Source organism: Schistocerca serialis, chromosome 3 (assembly GCF_023864345.2).
Source record: "Schistocerca serialis cubense isolate TAMUIC-IGC-003099 chromosome 3, iqSchSeri2.2, whole genome shotgun sequence".
NCBI classification, from domain to species: Eukaryota; Metazoa; Arthropoda; class Insecta; order Orthoptera; family Acrididae; genus Schistocerca; species Schistocerca serialis.
Window position 1 is genome coordinate 934,300,142 of NC_064640.1, and position 19,800 is coordinate 934,319,941.

The 19,800-nt window shown below is 42.9% G+C and overlaps 1 protein-coding gene across 1 annotated transcript in view; it reads right to left on the reverse strand.

Annotated features, from left to right (window-relative positions):
* LOC126471210 (ATP-binding cassette sub-family G member 8) overlaps window positions 1–19,800 on the reverse strand; it is a 329,035-nt gene that overhangs the window by 90,809 nt on the left and 218,426 nt on the right. Inside the window, exon 8 of the mRNA XM_050099326.1 lies at window positions 11,808–11,913. Coding sequence (XP_049955283.1) covers window positions 11,808–11,913 — 106 coding nt within the window. The remainder of the gene's footprint in view (window positions 1–11,807; window positions 11,914–19,800) is intronic.

A 19,800-nucleotide genomic window follows, 5' to 3' on the forward strand; every position in this document is an offset into this window, starting at 1 on the left:
TACAGAGTTGTCTAAAATTTGAAATCCTCTACTGAGCCCAAGAAATATGCCTTTGATGAGCTTTGTCAGTTGCTTACATATAATTATTTTGGACACAAAACGCATGTGGTGGCAGCATGGTCGCAGTTTATCCAGCACCACAAGTGATCTGGGCAGTTGTATGCAGCCTCGATTGTTGATTTGCAGGGTCTCTTGTGCAAGTGTCATTTTGAGTGTCCCGAATGTGCTACCTCTGATGCAGACTTGCTAATTCAGGACATGATTGTCAGGTTAGTTCCTGATCACAAGGTGCAGACTAGAGCACGGACCTTGTCCAACCCTTCTTTAAACTGATGTTGCCCAAATTGTGGAATCACATGAGCTTATGGAAATGGCAAGGAACACTCTTCCTGATAATTGGTAGGTAGCTCAATTGGAAATGCATGGTGAACAGGCCTTGGTCCCTGCAGAATATGCCAAGTGGTCTTGTCTCCTGCCGCATTGTTATGTGTTGCTACAGTTGACAATTCTGGTGCAGCAGTCTTGTGGCATTGTGCACCCTCACCCATGCCAAACTTGGTGGGTTTGTGCTGCTCGCAGCATCATATTTCCTGATAGCAGCATTTTTCAGGTCCTCGGCATTATTCTCCTTCCGCCGGCCGCTGTGGCCGAGCAGTTCTAGGCGCTACAGTCTGGAACCGTGCGACCGCTACGGTCGCAGGTTCGAATCCTGCCTCGGATATGGATGTGTGTGACGTCCTTAGGTTAGTTAGGTTTAAGTAGTTCTAAGTTCTAGGGGACTGATGACCTCAGATGTTAAGTCCCATAGTGCTCAGAGACATTTTTATTCTCCTTCCAATCATCAGGTGAGCCAGAGGTCCTGGCCTGATAGTCATCTGTTGCATGTTTACCACAACTACCGGCAGATAGGTCATTTGGCAACTGTTCATGACAGTTGATGGGCCTTGAGTCGGTCACTGGACACCCCGGTGTTTTCACTGGACTCTAGGGCTGCCTTCAATACCCACACATGTAGCCCTGGTGTAATTTGCTGACATTGGTTGTAGCTGGTAAAATTTCAGGTAAACACGGGGGCAGTGGTTGGTCTAATTAACTTAGATACATACAGCTCTTGGGGTACCTGCAGTTGCAATGGCCACTCCATCAGGTTGTGTCTTACAATAAACAGCACATTCCTGAGTGGGAGCAATTCTCCTTCTCCATACATTATAAGATTGTGGAACAGAAACTTACCTTGTTAGTGGTCAATTCACCACTGGTGCAAAATATCTCTGGGCTCAACACTTTTTCTGTTTCTGACTTCCAGATCATTGACAAAGTGCATTTTGTGTCTCAATCCATTTATTTTTCATGATTAGGACTCCTTATTCAGGGTGTTTATATATGGACAAGGAAAAAAATTCCCAGATTTTTCCCGGATTTCCCGAAAATATACTTTTTCCATGTTAAGTGACAGTATACTTTTCCTCGGCACTGTAAAACTTATCAATCCTTCTTTGAATGTTTATGGTTTTATACACCGACGTACGACGTAGAATTTCGCGGCACTTGGGGGGGGGGACTTTTTGGAAAGATCTTTGATGTGCAGCAAAATGTACACTGCATACTTTCGTATTATGAAGGTACAAATTCGAATTCCGCCAAACACTGCATGTTACCGTTCTGAAGCATTGAAATCGAGATTTCGATATGCTTTTGTAAGTCAGTCATAGCTCATGTCATGTGATCTCACCAGCTGTTGACAGCATAGGGCATGTGATGTAGTTGGCCAGTAGCAAGATCACTCTTAAGTAGCGCAAACACACAAATGAGAGAAGTTAATGGTTTAAATTAATATAAATAATGTTGATACAAGAAAAGCAAAGCTTTCACATACAATACTGGTCTCGAAGATTAATGAGCTGCAAGAGAAGCTAAGCTTCTATATATCATGTTGATATTTTTTGCGTGTGTTACACCTTAAGATACATCACACAAATGTGCCAGAAACATTTTTAATAACGACATAAATGTCTGATCTACTGGGTTTGAAATTCTACTAGATGGTCTTCCTCAAATAGTTGATTTTTAAATGGGAGTCAAATGCTCTTTGATTTAAGAAATTCATTGCACATCCCGCACATAGTTCGTCTTGAGTAAAAGGAAATTTCCTTTGAAAGTAATGATTTTCAAACCACCATTCGCAATAATTTCCCATGACCTGTTAGAAATTGGTTCACTTTAGCAGTTGCCAGAGAGCGCAAGATAACAGGCATCACTGCACTTGCGCAGCTACGATGACGCAGGAAGCCTGTATGTTCGTACATGTAAAACATTAAAAGATCTTGCATTATGTCATAAAAGAAACAAGATGTCAGAGGATACTTCAAGAGCATAGGAATTTCGTGAACCATACTCAAATGCATAATTCAACTTAAAGTGCACATTCATATGTCCAGATTCAGATGTAAATTTTCTTGAGTACCAGTACTGTATTATCTTGTGTTTGATTCTTTATTTTGGCATAGTGCCATACAAGCAAGAAGATGGAAAATGAGCACTTGAACTCAGCGAACAGTTGAAAATAGCCAACAGTGTGAAATTAAACACTTTGTTTCAAATAAATTGACTGCCTCAGCGGAAAAGGTTAATAAAAGCCAAATCTCTTTAGCAAACTGAAAAAATAGCTTCATTGTTCAGCAAGGTGATTAATGCTTCACTGTCAGAAAGGTGGAAATAAAACATGAAACTAATAACATATTTTAGCCTTCCATAATTCATTTGATAGCTCCTGGCCACAGAAATCCTTTTTGTTTCCATTTAATGTGAGAGCAATAAATGAAGAGGAAACAGCAAAATCACCAAATGTAAACACAAGTCCCATGGAGACTATCAACCTCCCCACTAAAACTCAGACTGTTTTGTGCATCAGCCCCGAATCTACAATATTTCAGAACCGGGGCAATATTAGATAGTGGTGCCCTGCCACACATCTGTAGCCAGAAGCGGGAGAAGGTCCTACTCATATGCGACTCAACTGTGCATGCACAAGAGCCCGCCTGCAACTGCTCAAATGAATCTAATGTAAACAGCTGTCACATCACACTCATCGGAGGCAATATTTTTGTTAGGAAGCATTGCATAGTCTTCCTAGTGCCTTTGACACACTTTGCTGTTGGCAGACGCTTGTATGAGCACTGTGTTTTGTGTTTGTATATGGTGCATTTCCTTTGTGATTTTCATTTTTTTTTCTCTCGTTCATGTTTTGTTGCTGCAGTATTATTATGCAGAAGTGGGATACAGTAATATTCTTTGTTAGTGTATTGGTTCTTACCAGTCAAAATCACAAAAATTTAACTGAAAACTAAAACAATTAAAAATTCCCGGAATTCTAAAAAATTCCTGCGTTTTTCCCAGTTTTCTCCAGGATGAAAAAATTCCCAGGATTTTCCTGGATCTCCCGGGTCATATACACCCTGTCATTGTGGTCCTACAGGCCACTGTTTGAGAATACCTTGGGCCAAGCAGAAAATGTCATGGCTCATGTTTCTCTTAAGCTCTTGGCAGTACCCAAATTTTGTTATGCCCGCCTCATTCCCTTCACCATGCATGACAAGGTAAAGTTTGCACTGCAGCATTGGCAGGATCAGTGTGTCCTTTCCCCTATTTTGTAAAGCAAGTGGGCTCAATGGTGCCGAGTACCTTTGTGGTAATTTTAAACATACAGTCAACACGTGTCACAGATTCATATCCCATTTCGCAGCAGGCAGAGTTGTTGGCAAAGTTGTCAGGGAGCTAGTATTTTTCCTGCATGACTTGCGTGACACTTACCTGCAGTTGCCCTTGGATGTGGTTTATCTGACTTTCCTGTTCCTCAACACCTCTTTGGGGTTTACCAGTTTCCTTTTGAAATCTTGTCAGCACTGAGTATTTGCCAATGGTATTTGCAACATTTGATTCAGGACATTTCCTGTTGTGTCAATTAACTTGATGCCATCTGGGTCATGGGACCTACTTGGGAGGAATATTTACAAAACCTTCAGTCAGTTTTCAGATGCCTCCTAGAGAATGGCCTTCAATACAAGATGGAGAAGTGCGGTTTTTTCTCCCTGAAGATGCATTTGTTTTTTTATTATTTGCTTAGTAAAGATGGTCTTGTGCCCACAGACACCAACATCAAGGCCATTGTCGACCTACCGGCACCCAAGAACATGAAGGAGCATCTTTTTTGGGTAGATTTAGTATTATGCTCAGTGCATTTCCTAGGCCACACACAACTGACAGCCTCATAACCAGCTTCACCAGAAGGGCATTGAGACTGTCTATTCTGCAGATTGCCAATCGGATTTTCAGTCTCTCAAGCAGGCTCATGCTATGCTTCCTGTCTGGCTTCCTTTATACTGGATAAACTTTTTATTCTGGCTTGTGATGCATCCCGGGATGACATTGATGCCATTAGGATGACATTGATGCCATCATGTCCCGTAAGAATCTAGACGGCAGCAAACAGCCCATGGCTTTTGGATTAAAAATGCTACCCACTGTGCAGTGTAATTATTCATGAGTGGAAAAGGAAGCACTAGCCATTATTTTCAGAGTTAAAAAGTTCCACATCTTCCTGTATGGGGAGAGGTTCCTCCTCATCACCGACCACAAGCCATTGGTTTTCTTATTTGTCCCTCATTCCGAGGTGCCAGATAGGACCACCCACCAGCTGCAGCAGTGGACCCTCTTTCTCAGTAATAGCCCAGAAAGCCAATGCTGATGTACGATTGCAGCTCCCAGTAGGCCCGAATCCAAGTTCAATCAGCTGGAGGCTCTTGTGTTCATGTTACATGATTTGTTACAGCAAACTCTATCACATTTTCCCTGGAAAGTATGCAAAGTCATGACCACCATGGCCACTGATACACTTTTCTGGAATATCGTTTCAGCAGTCCAGTTGGGTTGGTTGGAGCATGACTCTCTGTGTGCAGATCAGGCATGGCGTATGTTTTTCCTACATGTGATAGGGTCAATGTTGTCCTACGGGTTCTCAAACTTGCCCTATAGGAGCAATGCTGTCATGTGGTTGTTCATCTAGCATTGTGTCATCACATATTCCAGTTGCTGCATGCATCAGACTGGTTTATGATTCACATGAAGGCATTGGTGCAACATCACTTCTACTCGCTGACAAGTTATTGTGACATCAAACATCTGCTGTGTTCTTGTTGGGCTTGTGTACACAACCAAGCTCCAATGTCACACCAGTTCTTTCCTTGGCAGGTCCCGGAGCAACCTTAGGACAGGGTTCAGGTTGATTTTGCCAGCTCTTTTTTGGGCGATATGTGATTATTGATGGTCAATGCACTGTCCAGTTTCCCATACATGGCCAAGCTGCCCTCCATGTCATTGACTGCCACAGTTGATGCACTGATTATTTTTGCCATTGAGGGGATACCCTAGGACCCTGGCATCTGACAATGGTCAGCATTCTGTTTCACAGGAGTTGGAGGACTTTTGCATTTGCGACGGTTGCAATCAATGTGTGCAGAAAGGCAAAACGTTTGCATGGGCCATAGGATCTCCTGGATTTGCTGCATCCTCGGTTGCATGCCACATACATTTTTTCCCCTGGGGCTGCCATTTGGGCCTGGTCCTTCGGCCGGCACAAGGTGTGACTGTTGGGTGTTGTGGTGGGCCACAAAAGTCGGCAGTTGTTTGTGGTGGATGTTGGTAGGGAGCAGCTGACTCATGTGCAAATTGGCTATGTCCATACCCTTTTGAGACATCACCGCTACAGTCTGCTGGGTGGCATGTTGGATCACAACATTACTCTGGATGAGAGCTCCAACTTGCAGTGGTGTGCTTCCCCGCTGCTGCCCCTCTGCACACTCTGCTGCCCTCACACTGGCTGCAGCAGTGATTCCCAGTGAAGCCCACACCTGTGCCTGCTGATTTGGAGCCCATCGATTTTGATCCATCCTCCTCCCCCTCCTCCCACCCCTCACCAATGGAAATGGCATTGTCTCCACTGCTGCCGATGGACCCCACCATTCTGCAATCTCCATGCCATTCCACACTGCTGGCAGCATCAGTGTTGTCTCCTTTTATAACTGATTCACTATCAAGGTTCCTTTGTGCCTCTCCAGTTCTGTGGCAGATGTTGCAGCAAAAACCTGGTCATTTTCAACCCTATGTAGCCTTCAACCAGTATTCCTTTGTTTAGTATCATGATGGAAGTAGATCAGCTGGCATGGGTAGCACAGTGGGATGGTGCGGAAACCCACCATAGGGGATACATGCGACACACAGTATGAGCAGATCCGCTGGCGGAGATGTGCACTGGTGGTGTTTGCTGGCAGTACGCTGGCTGGGCCAGTGCTTTCTCAGAGGTTGACTACCGTGGATCTCACATAGCGTATTGTGCCATGTGTTGTGCAGAGTGATTAGCCATTAGCTGTCCACACCAGCCATCTACTGAGTTCTTCCTGTGCTACTGTAAGTTGTTGCGAGCACATCGGTCAGCAAAGTTGTAGCGTGAAGATCGATAGTAGATGTTGGATCAAGCGCACCTATCAGGAAAGAGGCCAAGGACACACTTGCAAGCAATACACCCCCAGAGCCCTCTCGACCGCTAGTATTTAAATCGCTGCCGCTGACCAGAGGGCCTCAGTCACCCAGCTGCTTAGTTACTGGCGCTCTAACTTGCACTCCAGTCTGGTGTCTGTCATTCATTGCAGAGCGGGCTTAAGCTACAACAGTACATAGGAGGACTTGTACTACACCAGCAGTGAGGCTAACATGTACTATTATTGAAGAGCTCATACCACAACACATGGACTCTGTTAAACTTAAGTAGCAGCTATCAGTTCATGTAAATAAAGAACATGTTAACCACGTGTGCATTTGTGTTGTAGAAAGAGGATACCAGCCACCCATAACATCCTCTCCCTTGCTCCCCGGTACAAGAGTCTAAAGCAGTAAAAAGGATTCAACAGTGGCAATGAGGATAATTCAGTGGTGACTTCTCTTGCTTCTCTTATGTTTTAGCTTGCAGGAGTGCTCATTTCTATTTGCTAATTTGTTGTTGTGTTCTTGCATGTATTCCAGGAGGGAAGCTGCAGAACTAATCAAATTTCTCTTTTCAGAGGCTTTGCTTGCTTTTTGATAAAACATATTTGTGTAAACCATGGCTACCCCACCCCCTCCAACTCCTGCCTCCACGCCTCAGCTGCAGACAGCCAATGTAACGGATCTAACACAAGTTTTTCTGTTTCAGAACCAACAAATTGCTACCCTACTGATGATGGTACAACAACTACTGGCTGCACAAGCTGTGACAACTGCACAACCAACCAGCCAGACAAGTGCCATTGACCAGCATCCCAACATTCCAGCAATTTAAGGAATCAGACGAAGAATGGCTTGAATACCTGACTCAGTTCCAAGCACATTGTCAAGTTCATTGTTTTCAAGGTTCTGTAAAGTTACAATATTTCCTTTTGATTGCGAGGTCCGCAGTGTTCAGGTTAATACAAAAATTATTCCCAACTGTGTCTCCCGACGAACACAACTTATTACTATGACCAATGAGTTCAAGTAGCTGCAGCTAGATATCAGTTCTTTTGCTTGCAGAAAAAGCCGGAACAGAGATACCACTGGTGGTACACAGAATTAACAGGCACGACCAGGAAGTGGTAGTTGAGGCAACTTTTACAGTGCTCTCATGATACAGAATGCAATAACATTCAATGTCCCAGATAGGATATCGGAACAGATCTTAAAGTACTCTAATCCATCATTTCCCCAAGTATTGCAAATCTTAGAGCAATATGATATGGGTGCCATAGTACCCGATAACTTTGACCAGGCCCCAATTTGTCGGGTCGAGTTGCCCCTTTTTTACGACCGCCCCAAGCAGCTGTAACAACAAGTGTGTACACAGCTGCACAGACAACCATGTAGACATGTAAACAAGCCTGTGAATTTAGTGAAGTCTTACCCTAGATGTTTTTCTCACCACAAAAGACAGGACTGCCCATCACGTAATGCAATGTGTTACATATGTGGAAAAAAAGGCCATGTCCAAGCAGTTTGTATGCAACAGTACAAAAGCACCAATTTTGCCTGCTCCCAGAAAAAACAGTCTTCCAAAACTAAGATTAAGGTTGTGCCTCCTTCTCGCCGTCCTGAGGAACTCATGGACAGGCTTGGAGCAGGACATTACTTTTCTAAGATAGATTTGCATAATGCCTACTTGCAAATTCCATTGGATGAAGAAACACAGAAAGTGTTTATTGTAATACACACTTAGGACTGTTCAAGTATTTGTGTTTGCCCTTTGGTACTGTTGCTGCACCCATCATTTTTCAATGTTACTTGGAACAGCTGACTGCAAAAGTGCCATTTTGTTCAAACTACCTTGACAATATTGTCGTCTCAGGTTGTGCACTAGAGGAACACATTGCCAATTTGCTTACTCTTTTTCAAGTGTTGTCAAAAGCAGGACTCAAGTGTTGTCTCACAAAGTGTGCCTTTTTTCAAACTGATGATGACGATGATGTTTGTGTTGTGGGGCGCTAAACTGCATGGTCATCAGCACCCGTACAAAGTCCCAATTTTTACACAGTCCAATCTAGCCACTGTCGCAAATGATGATGATGAGGATGAAGTAATGAGGACAACACAAACACCCAGTCCCCGGGCAGAGAAAACCCCAAACCTAGCTGGGGATTGAACCCGGAACCCCATGATCCAGAGGTAGCAACACTAGCCACTAGACCCTGAGCTGTGGACTTTTCAAACTGAACTACAGTGCTTAGGTCATATGATAAACAGTAAGGTGTGCACCCCCTCCAATCTCATTTGCTTGCAATCTGTGACCTGCCTGTTCCTCATAATGTCTCTAAACTGCAATCAGTACTAGGCAATATGATGTACTACATTTGGTTCATACCAAATGCCACTCACATTGCGGCTTCACTGCATCGCTTGTGTTGCTAAAATGTACCTTTTGTGTGGACCAAATAGTGCCACAACACATTACAGAAACTCAAAAATGCTTTGCTCAGCGACAGGTGTTTAGCACATTTTGACCCTGCCAAGTCAGCAGTTTTGCAAGTTGAGACTTCTCCCTACAGAATTGGCACTGTGCTTTTGCACAGAAGTGGTGCTCAAGACAGACCGTTGCTTTTGCCTCAAAGTTGTTAACTCATATTCAGTGCAATTATTCTCAAATTGAAAAAGAATCCCTCATTATTGTGTATGGTGTGATAAAATTCCATCACTATTTGTATGGTCGCCAGTTCTGTTTAGTGACAGATCACAAGTCTTTGCAGTCCTTGTTCCACCAGTCAAAGGCAGTTCCTACATGCACTGCTCAAAAATTGCAATGTTGGGCTTTGTTGCTTTCACAGTATCAGTATGAAATTGTGTACAGACCTACAGCAAAACATGGCAATGCAGATTCCGTATCTCACCTTCTGCGTGGCCCAGACTCTGATTTTGATGCATCTACCGCATCTAGTTGCCAAATCGATGTGCAGGACTCTGAATTGCTGGAATCTTTTCCTATGCACTACAGTAAAATTGCAAAGGCCATGGAAGCAGACCCAGATCTCAAGATTTTTTTGCATTAGATCTTGGCCTTGTTCACTGAATAGTATTCAGAACTCGGTTGTGTTTTGATATTTTGCATGTTGGCATAACCTTTCAGTTCAACACAGTTGATTCTAGTTCAAAATGACAATGGACAATCGTGTGCTTTTTCCCAAAGTGTTGCAAAAGGATGTGTTGCAATTGCTCCATCTAGGACATTGGGGAATTGTTCGCACTAAACAGCTAGCGGGACGGCACTGTACTTGGCAGGGCATGGATGCCCACATTGAACAGATGACATCACAGTGTTGTGCACACACGGAAAACAAATCTGCTCCACCACAGAGATTCTCAACTTGGCCTAAGACTCAATCCCCATGGCAGCAAGTGCACATAGACTTTGCAGGAACAATTTGGAACACTCGTTGGCTCATAGTGGTAGACTCTTTTAGCAAGTTCCCATTTGCGATGCCAGTGGCTTCTACCACATCACATAGCACCATTCAAGCATTGTCCTCAATATTTTGCATAGAAGGTTTTCCAGAAGTACTTGTGTCAGACAATGGACCACAGTTCACTTCACGTGATTTTTAACAGTTTTGTGAACAAATTGGCATTTGTCATCTAACAAGTGCTCCGTTTCACGCCCACTCCAATGGAGAAGCAGAACATTTTGTACACTCTTTTAAACAACAGATGGCCAATCTTTGCACCACCCACACATGGGAACAATCACTGTAACTCTTTCTCACCTCCTGTCACTCCCAACCATGGGACAAACCATCACTGGCAGAACTTCTGCATAGTTGCCACCATCGGACGCTGCTACATTTGCTACACCCACAGTAGCATTTGGCACTGCCACTGGTCCGCAAGTATTGCTTTATGCCACACAATCCTGTTCTTTTCAGGGTTTATGGCAACTGTGGGTGCTGGGAAAGAGGTGCAATCCACGAACACATTGGCTCTTTTATGTACTTCATTGCAGGTCCCGATGGTTTGCAGCACCGCCACCAGAACCAAATTTGAGCATGTCATTTGCCCCATGATTCTGCTGCGTTTCTTCCCCCAGATTCACAGCCTCACAGGACCGTGCAGCCTTCGCAGCTCCCCACTGGTGCCATCAGAGCACCCCAGGAAGAGCGGACGGTTGATGCGCCCTCACCCCCGCCGTCCCCGCTCGCTGACCCGATGGACATGGACTCGCTGTCACCGTAATCGCCCCAAGACATGCCCTCAGGCCAGGAAATATGCCCTGGCAGCAGTTTTCTGGAGGATGTTCCTGTTGCCTCGCAAATCAGATGACAGGGTACGGTCGGGAGTACACCGTCCTCCACAGAGACAACTCCCGGCTCATCTCTACATCCAGCATCCTGCCTCCCTCCCCACTGTTGTTTGCATCTTCCTTACATGACAATGGTGTAGCATTTTTGGGGGGGGGGGGGGGGGATGTTTGGTGTAAGCTGTAGGCAGCACACCGGTCTGCAAAGATGTAGTGCGAAGATCGACAGTAGGTATAGGATCAAGTACACCTATCAGGAAAGAGGCCAAGGACACACTCACAAGCAATATACCACCAACACCCTCTCGACGCAAGTATTGAGATCACTGCCATTGACCAGAGGGCCTCAGTCACTCAGCCACTCAGTCACTGGTGCTCTAACTCACAATCCAGTTTGGCATCTGTCGTTCACTGCAGAGTAGGCTTAAGCTACCACAGTACATAGTGGAACTTATACTGCAGCAGCAGTGAGGCTAACATGTAATAATATTGAAGAGCTCGTACCAAAACACATGGACTCTGTTAAAGTTAAGTAGCAGCTATCTGTTCGTGTAAATAAAGAATGTGTTAATCCACATGTGCATTTGTGTTGTAGAAAGAAGATGCCAGTGACCCATAACATCCTCTCCCTCGCCCCCTATGGTACAAGACTCTACACTTCCCGTGCTTGTCTCTATGTCGTTTTAGACTCTCTGCTTCCCATAGATGAACTCACAAGGCAAATTCATTTTCCTCTCACAGTTCTGCACCCCTGCTATTGTGGAGCCACCATCAACTCGCAAAGTATCCACACTGACAACGTAGTGCATTGATGTCGCGCCTGTTCTGATACTAAACTTTGAAATTGCTGAGAAGCTCTGAGATTTTATTTATTATTTATCAACAGTCTTGTCATTTGTATATTTGTTCAGTAATTTACTGACAAGTAAAGTAGTATAAACAAATTAAAATAAACATTGCAAACCTGTTGTAGCCATAACAGCCATGATTTCACCTCCATGAACTTCAAATGAAATCCCGGCAAGCAGTAGCTGCTGTTTTTGTCCTGTTTCAACTTCCAGTCCCCTAACCTACAAATAAAATTGTAGCATATTAGTTGAAAATGTATCTCATACTTCCAATAACTAGTGTTTCTTTTCAGAAATTGATAGGTAAAAGGAATAAAGAAAACACAACAGGGAACTGGCAGATGAATGTACCAAGCACTCTGATTGTAAGATCAAAAAATATACACTATTTGAGTATCACACATATGAATTGGGAAATAAATCAACTGGATGTATATGAGAATCAAATATAAAGCAGTTGTTTTAATAGTTGGAGCCATGTGTACACAAAGAGGGATGGTTGTAGCAATCAAGTCATGATTACCAACGAGAGATAAGTGAAATATTAAGTAATACATAGAGCAAGAAGAATAAAATAATTATTTTTATCAGGAGGGTCAAAGGATTTGCTAAAGGGATATCAGGAAAAATATAAATAAAGCTCAAAATGGAAAGGCTGAAGAACAGGTACACAGGAGTTATGAACAAAGGTATCAGTACTACATCAGCTTTCGCAGACGCATTGTCAGCAGCCACAGTACTTCGTTTGCGCAATGCATTAGTTTAGCTACTTATGTTATTACGTACTTCTGAAGGTGGAATCACACATTTGCTAGCTTTTTCTACATGCGTTAGAGCTTTATTGGTAGCTCCTTTGCTTTTTTCTGCCTTTACAAGTGCTGGGCTCATAAATAAAAATTCTGAGTTTTATGTTCATGGTGTCATAAGAACCATCAACTGATTTGAGTAAATCGCTGCCTATCAAAAACCTAGCCCGGTGGAGTGGTAGCTTTTGCTGTAGAAGAATCAGTAGTGTGACTTACAGCAGCTGAGCCTTTGCAAAGCATTTAATTGACTCTATTTTGTGCTGTTCTTTAGATTATTTCATGTACCTAGTTAGTTCCATCAGAAAGTGAAATGTTGTTGGTGACCATATTCGTTGCATATGGGTGCAGGGTGAGTTGGCTAGTGTCAACAATCAGTTAGAAGCTGCATTAACAGTGGCTAATGTCCTTGGCTGCATATGCTATTGAGACTCTATGGCAGTGATTGTGACAACTCTTGGATGTTCCTGTCATCAGTCGAAATGCATGAAATTGTTGAGCCTTCCAATGCACTTAGACAGTTCATCTTGACCTGAAGATGAATGGTGGATGTTGGTGACATTGCAAGTTTCAGGGCAGAGTATGGATGTTAGCTGTTGGTAATGGAGTTGTAGGTCCAGACTTGCAGAAGTGGCTGTTCATCATGAGAGTTTGATATATAACACAAAAAAATGATCGTGTGGTACTGTTGGCCAGGAGGCTTCATCCAGGGAAGTTCGGTCGGCTGCCAGGTGCAAGCCTTATTTCAGGTGACGCCACATTGGGTGACCTGCACATCAGTGATGATGAGATGATGATGAGGACAAAACAACACCCAGTCCATGAGTGTAGAACCTGGGCCTGCTGCATGGCAGGCAAGCACATTACCACTCACCAAGCAGGTGGAACTAGCCACACTAACAATCATCTCATAATGAAACTGCTCTCTTATGAATTTCATTGTTAATACATGGCCACTATTTGACTGCAGTGGTCACATTCATAAAGAAAATGCTAGAAATAAAGATAGGCTCAGCTATTCCTCCTTCCTGTTCCATTTGTGGATAGTGCCCAAGAACCAAAACCATTTATTTTTCAGTAAACTTCCATCTGTAAAACTCTGATCCAGATGACTCACAGAGTGGGCCAAATTCATGTTCCACAGCAGGATACTGTCCATTGCCAGAATAAACTGTTTGTTTATACCAATCCACTTTTATGAAAACTGTGCTGCTCATTATACTGATGTACAATGTTGCACATAAGGTAGAACTCATAGGATAGGCTGCATGTTGTCACTGAAAATAATAATAATAACACTAAATTCACTGCCAAGAAGGTGGTTTCAGGATCTCAGTTTTAACTAAGTTTCTTGGACTAAATAGAAGACAATTTGGCTGAAACATTAAATAGTTTCTTTAGACACTTGAACTTTGTTTTTCCTTTGCTGTGAACACAATGTGGAACTGTACAGCCCTCTTCATGTTCTTCTGTCATGTTGCATCTTCTGTAGCAGGTCATCCTTCCTTTGTGATTCCTGCTCAGCAGCCTTCTTTGTATCTTTCTTTAAAGCTACCCCTTTGTCTGTATCCTAGTCTTTTGTTACTTGTTTTCATTACAAGGGGCAGCCTAATTATGTGACCAAGTAACTTAGTATGACACCTCTAACAGGTCTCAAATGCAACTGTTATAGGCATGTGTATTCAAGTACAGAGGTATGCAAATAGGCAGAATATGGCACTGTGGTCAGCAATGCCTATATAAGACAACAAATGTCTGGCACAGTTGTTAGATTGGTTACTGCTGCCACAATGGCAGGTTATGAAGATTTAAGTGAGTCTGAATGTGGTGTTATAGTCAGCACATGAGAAATGGGACACAGCATCTCTGAGGTAGCTATGAAGTGGGGATTTTTCCGTACGAACATTTCACGAGTGTACCATGAATATCAGGAATCCGGTAAACAATCAAATCTCCAACATTGCTGTGGCTGGAAAAAAAACCTGCAAGAATGAGACCAATGACAACTGAAGAGAATTATTCAACATGTCAGAAATGCAACCCTTCCACAAATTGCTGCAGATCTCAATGCTGGGCCATCAGCAAGTGTCAGCATGCAAACCATTCAATGAAACATCATCAATATGAGATTTTGGAGCTGAAGGCCCACTCGTGTAACCTTGATGACTGCATGACACAACAGTTTACACCTCGCCTGGGCCCATCAACACTGACATCGGACTGTTGATGACTGGAAACATATTGCCTGATCGGATGAGTCTTGTTTCAATTTGTATTGAGCAGATGGACATGTACAGGACAATCTCATGAATGCATGGACCCTGCATGTCAGCAGGGTACTGTTCAAGCTGGTGGAACCTCTGTAATGGCATGTGCAGCTGGAGTGATATGGGACCCCTGATACATCTAGATATGACTCTGTCAGATAACACATACGTAAGCATCCTGTCTGATCATCTGTATCCATTCATGTTCATTGTGCATTCCGACGGACTTGGGTGATTCCAGCAGGACAGTGCGACATCACACACAGCCAAAATTGATACAGAGTAGCTCCAGGAACCCTCTTCTGAGTTTAAACACTTCTGCTGGCCAACAAACTTTCCAGACATGAACATTATTGAGGATATCTGGGATGTCTTGCAACATGCTGTTCAGAAGAGATCTCCACCCCCTCGTACTCTTATGGATTTATCGACAGCCCTGCAGGGTTCATGGTGTCAGTTCCCTCCAGTACTACTTTAAACATTAGTCGAGTCCATGTCATGTTGTGTTGCGGCACTTCTGCATGTTCGCAGGGGACCTACACAACATTTGGCAGGTGTACCAATTTCTTTGGCTCTTCAGTGTAATAGAAGTAGAGAGACTAATTTGTGATTTACTTCTTCCTGATTTAGTGGAAGGAAAGTGAATTAGGGTCTAATGTCCTATTGATTAGGGGGTAATGAGTAACAGAGCACAAACTCAGATGGAGAAAGATTATTTTACAGGAACCAACCTGGCATCTGCCTTTACTGATTTAGAGTAACCACAGGAAACCAAAATCTGGATGATCAGATGGGAATTTGAATCTCAGTCCTCATGAATATGAGTCTAGTGCATTAGCTACTGTAACTCCTTTCTTGGTATGACTTAACAGACACATGACATAAGGATTTATTTATATTTATGCTGCATGACTTCTGTCCCTCTTAGTCAGCATGGTAGCTTCTAACATGAAGTCACAACATGCGAAGATACATTCAGTAGACTGATTCTTTGACACTCTACAGGAAGTTTTTATCCCACAATATACAGAAAACAGACATATAAAATTTGTCAGCTGCCCAAACCATGCACCTGTTTACTTACATTTTTTTTATGTTTAATGAAACAGCTTTGTGAGATAACTTGCTAGTAAATGGCTCAATGGAAACTATTTGTAGTTGCTGCCCTCTTACTTGTGTGTTTAATTAATGCCAGATATGTAATGTTAATATAGTGTGCATTATTGTAACAAATGCTTGTGATGACTTTCATTACATCAAGACATGCACACCACTGGCTCATTGGTACCCTGTGCTGACACTGATAAACTTTATATACAATTTGTGCCACTATTTGAACCTCATTTGAGAAAATCAATGGACTTTGAGGCCCTCACTGACTTAAAACTAACAGCTTGTTAAGATTTTGTGAAGCTTGCCCAATTCTGTTGGTCATCAAGGATGAGCTTAAGATTGAATTAGACCAACTAGAACAACAACAGATTTTGTCCCTCAGTTTACTACAGTCAATGAGCTTCATTGTTAGTGGTGGTTAGGAATCCTGGGGGCTCCCTTCATGATTGTGTGAAGATTTTAAGCAAACTGTTAATGCTCAAGTGGACATTGATTCTTATCCCTTGCCTTATCCAGATGAACTTTTTCTAAATTTTCAGGAGGAAAACTAATTTCACAATGTGCAGGCATATTCCCCATTGTCTCCTGATGGAGACTCGAGGAATATTTTAGTTTTGAACACATTGTCCAGGCTGTACCAATAAACACATTGTCCAGGCTGTACCAATATAACAATTTGAATTTTGGTGTGTCTAGTATCCCCACCATATTCCACAGCTTCCTTGACAGATCACTGCTGGGATTCCATGTTGTCAATTATCTTGATGCTATAACATTTGTACAGTCTCTGTCTGGCTTTTGCAGCACTTTCACAGAAAGGTCTTTCATTACCAAATAGGCCTCCATTCAATAAGCAGTTACTAATTTAAGATGTATCTTCAGTGATGAGCCCTTTCAGCCCATCAAAGAATATGTAGAGGCTACTGAGAATATACCTGTACCAAAATCAGTAAAGGACCTCCAAGTATTTCTAGGAAAAGTGAACTATTATGCATGGTTTATTCCTCAGGCTGCCTCCACAGCTCACCCACTAAATCATCTCTGTAAAAAGGGAGCTCTTTTTAATGATCTGAAAAGGGAAATCTGGCTTTCCATAAGCTAAAATTGGCCCTCCAACCAGCACCCCATCTTGTAACTTACCAGCCCCACTTGCCATTAGTGTTGGCAACAGATGCCCACATGACATCAGCGCTGTTCTCTCTGTATCGCACTGAGAGGCATTTATCTCAAGAATATTATTCATGGATCAAAAAGAGAGCATTGGCCATAATTTATTATGTCCATATTTGTTTTATTTTTTTACTGTCACAAATTTCATCTTCTTACAAATCATAAACAGCATGCCACTTTTTGGACCAAAGGCCTTCATCGATGGGCTTCTTTTTTGACAATTTTCAATACTCCACTCACTATTACCCTTCCAGTAATCATTCTAACATGGATGCATTTTCTCACCTTCTGACAGGTCCTAACCCTGAATTTGATCACTAGGAGACAGTTTGTTTCAGTTAGACAGCTAGCCGGAGCAATCACTAAATGCGTTCCCTCTACATGCGCACCAAGTGGGGTACCACAGTAGTTAGCACACTGGACTTGCATTTGAGAGTATGACACTTGAAACTTGCATCCAGCCATCCTGACTTAGGTTTCCCGTGATTTCCCTAAATCAGTTGGGGCAAACATCAGGATGGTTCCTTCAAAAGGGCATGGCCACTTTCCTTCTACATCCTTCCCTAATCTGAACTTGTGTTACAGAGCACCTGGCCTTTGCTGTCTCTCTCTTTTTTCCATTGGCAGCTTCAACTTCAGGTTTCACTACGTGTAACGCTCTTTACAAATGACGATGAACAGTTCCAAATGGTGGTGCCGTCCTCCTGGCAACATCATGTATTGCAACTCTTACATCAATCCCACTGAGGGACTTCTAGGATGACGCAACTGGCATGCCACTACACCTACTGGTTTCATACACACAATGATGTAGCATGAATGGTTTGACAGTATGCTGTTTGCCAGGCACATTAGCTGGCCTCATCTTATTCATTTTCTCTGTGGTGAATGCTGACACAGCTGTGGAACTGAATTCACACATGACTTGCAGGTGATTGACAACAGTCCTCAACTCACAGCGACCAATTTCAAAAAGTTTTACACTCACTTTGGAAATAAGCATCTTTCCCCAAACAGGATGGCTGAATGGTTTGTACAGACTTTCAAAGTACAAATGTTAAAAACCTTAGGGTCTTCTAAATCAGCTTCAGCACTAAGCTCCTCCTTAGATACTTACAGGTCCATGTCCAACAATGGTCGAAGCCCAGTAGAGCTCCTACATGGAATCCCTCACAGGACGCTTCTGGTGTCCACCCTTCGAGCATGAAGCAAATGCAGCCATGCCATTCTGTGTGAGTGCCCTGGTGTGGGCATGCACATTTAGGCAGAATCCAGTGTGCATACAGGTGTCTGTAGCAAAACAGCAGGGGTGCCTGTATTGATGGCTACAACATTAGAGATACTGCACTAGCACCACAACCATCTCCAGTTGTGGCACCCTAGTCAGTAGCCACATGTAGCACAACTTAATCCTGGGTCACAGAGGATGGCTACCTGGTCCTCCCCTGTCATGAGCTGTGGGGCACACCGATGGATGTTGATCCGACTTCACCAACAGTTAAATCACCAAAATCACCAGACTCGCCACATCCCCCAGAGGTGCTTCCATTGCCATGAGTCTCTGTGGCTAATCTACAGGAGACACTTTGGATCCGGCACCATCATTGCCAGTGGCCGCAGACATCTTCCAGGAGTCTTCCATCTTGATATCACCCAGCTGTTCCATCACATTGTCCTCTCACACACTGGCCTGGCAGATACTGGGCCTATATACTGGGTCAAGGGGGTGAAGGATTCAGTAACCTCACAGACACACAAATTGAAGATATGGGCATGTCAATATGTGTAATGTTGTCCATGTCTGGCCAGGACACCTACGGCATGTGGCTGCTGATATCGCCTGTTAGTCATGTGAATTTCTGTAGTGTGCAAATATACGGCCACTCGGCAATAGCCTCTTCTTCAGTTGCTGTTATCCAGCTGCCTCTACCAGTGGACTCTGACTGCTGCAATGGCTTACTGGGACTGCTATAAACAGGTTACACAGTGCTATGATTTAGAAATGTATTGTTTTAACTACTGCCTTAATTGAACTCTGTTTAATATCATACTCACTAAATGCATGCATAGCATACTAATAGTGCTTGGAATTTATCAGGAACTATGTCATACTAATATCTATTTTGTTTACATACCATCCACTAAATTAAAAATAAGAATAGTGACTTTATTGTTACTATTGTAAAATAAAAATAATAATTTTCATGATGAGAAAAGAAGACTAAATCACTACTTTTACAGACAGTTCTATGGATAGATCAACTCTGTTCTCCTCACTCAGTGAATATGAAGTATTTTAGAAATGCAAACTGCATCAAAGAGTCCATCATAAATACTAAGTCCCAAGTCAGGTTGTTGGCAAAATACCATGATTATTTGAAATGGAAACATGACTTTGACAAGGAGTCAAACTGTCACCCATGCCGCTTAACTGTTGCCTCATAAATATTATCCAGGAGTGGAAAGGACACTACAATAAATTGGAATAAACAGCTGAATCAAACTGGGGAACAAAACAACAGTGTCAGGATTAAGTGCCTGGTTTTTACTGAAAACCTAGCTGGTTTTTCTAAGGACATTTATTCAACCACTACTCCAATAAATATTTTGGGAAAAAATTGGAGAGGAAACAGATCTTAAAGTCCCGACATAAAAAGCCAAACTAACAAATCATGACCAACATTTTGGTGGCATCTAAATCACTAAAAGCTGATGTGGGCTTTCACAGCCAAAGTCAGTGCATAAACTTCTTCTCG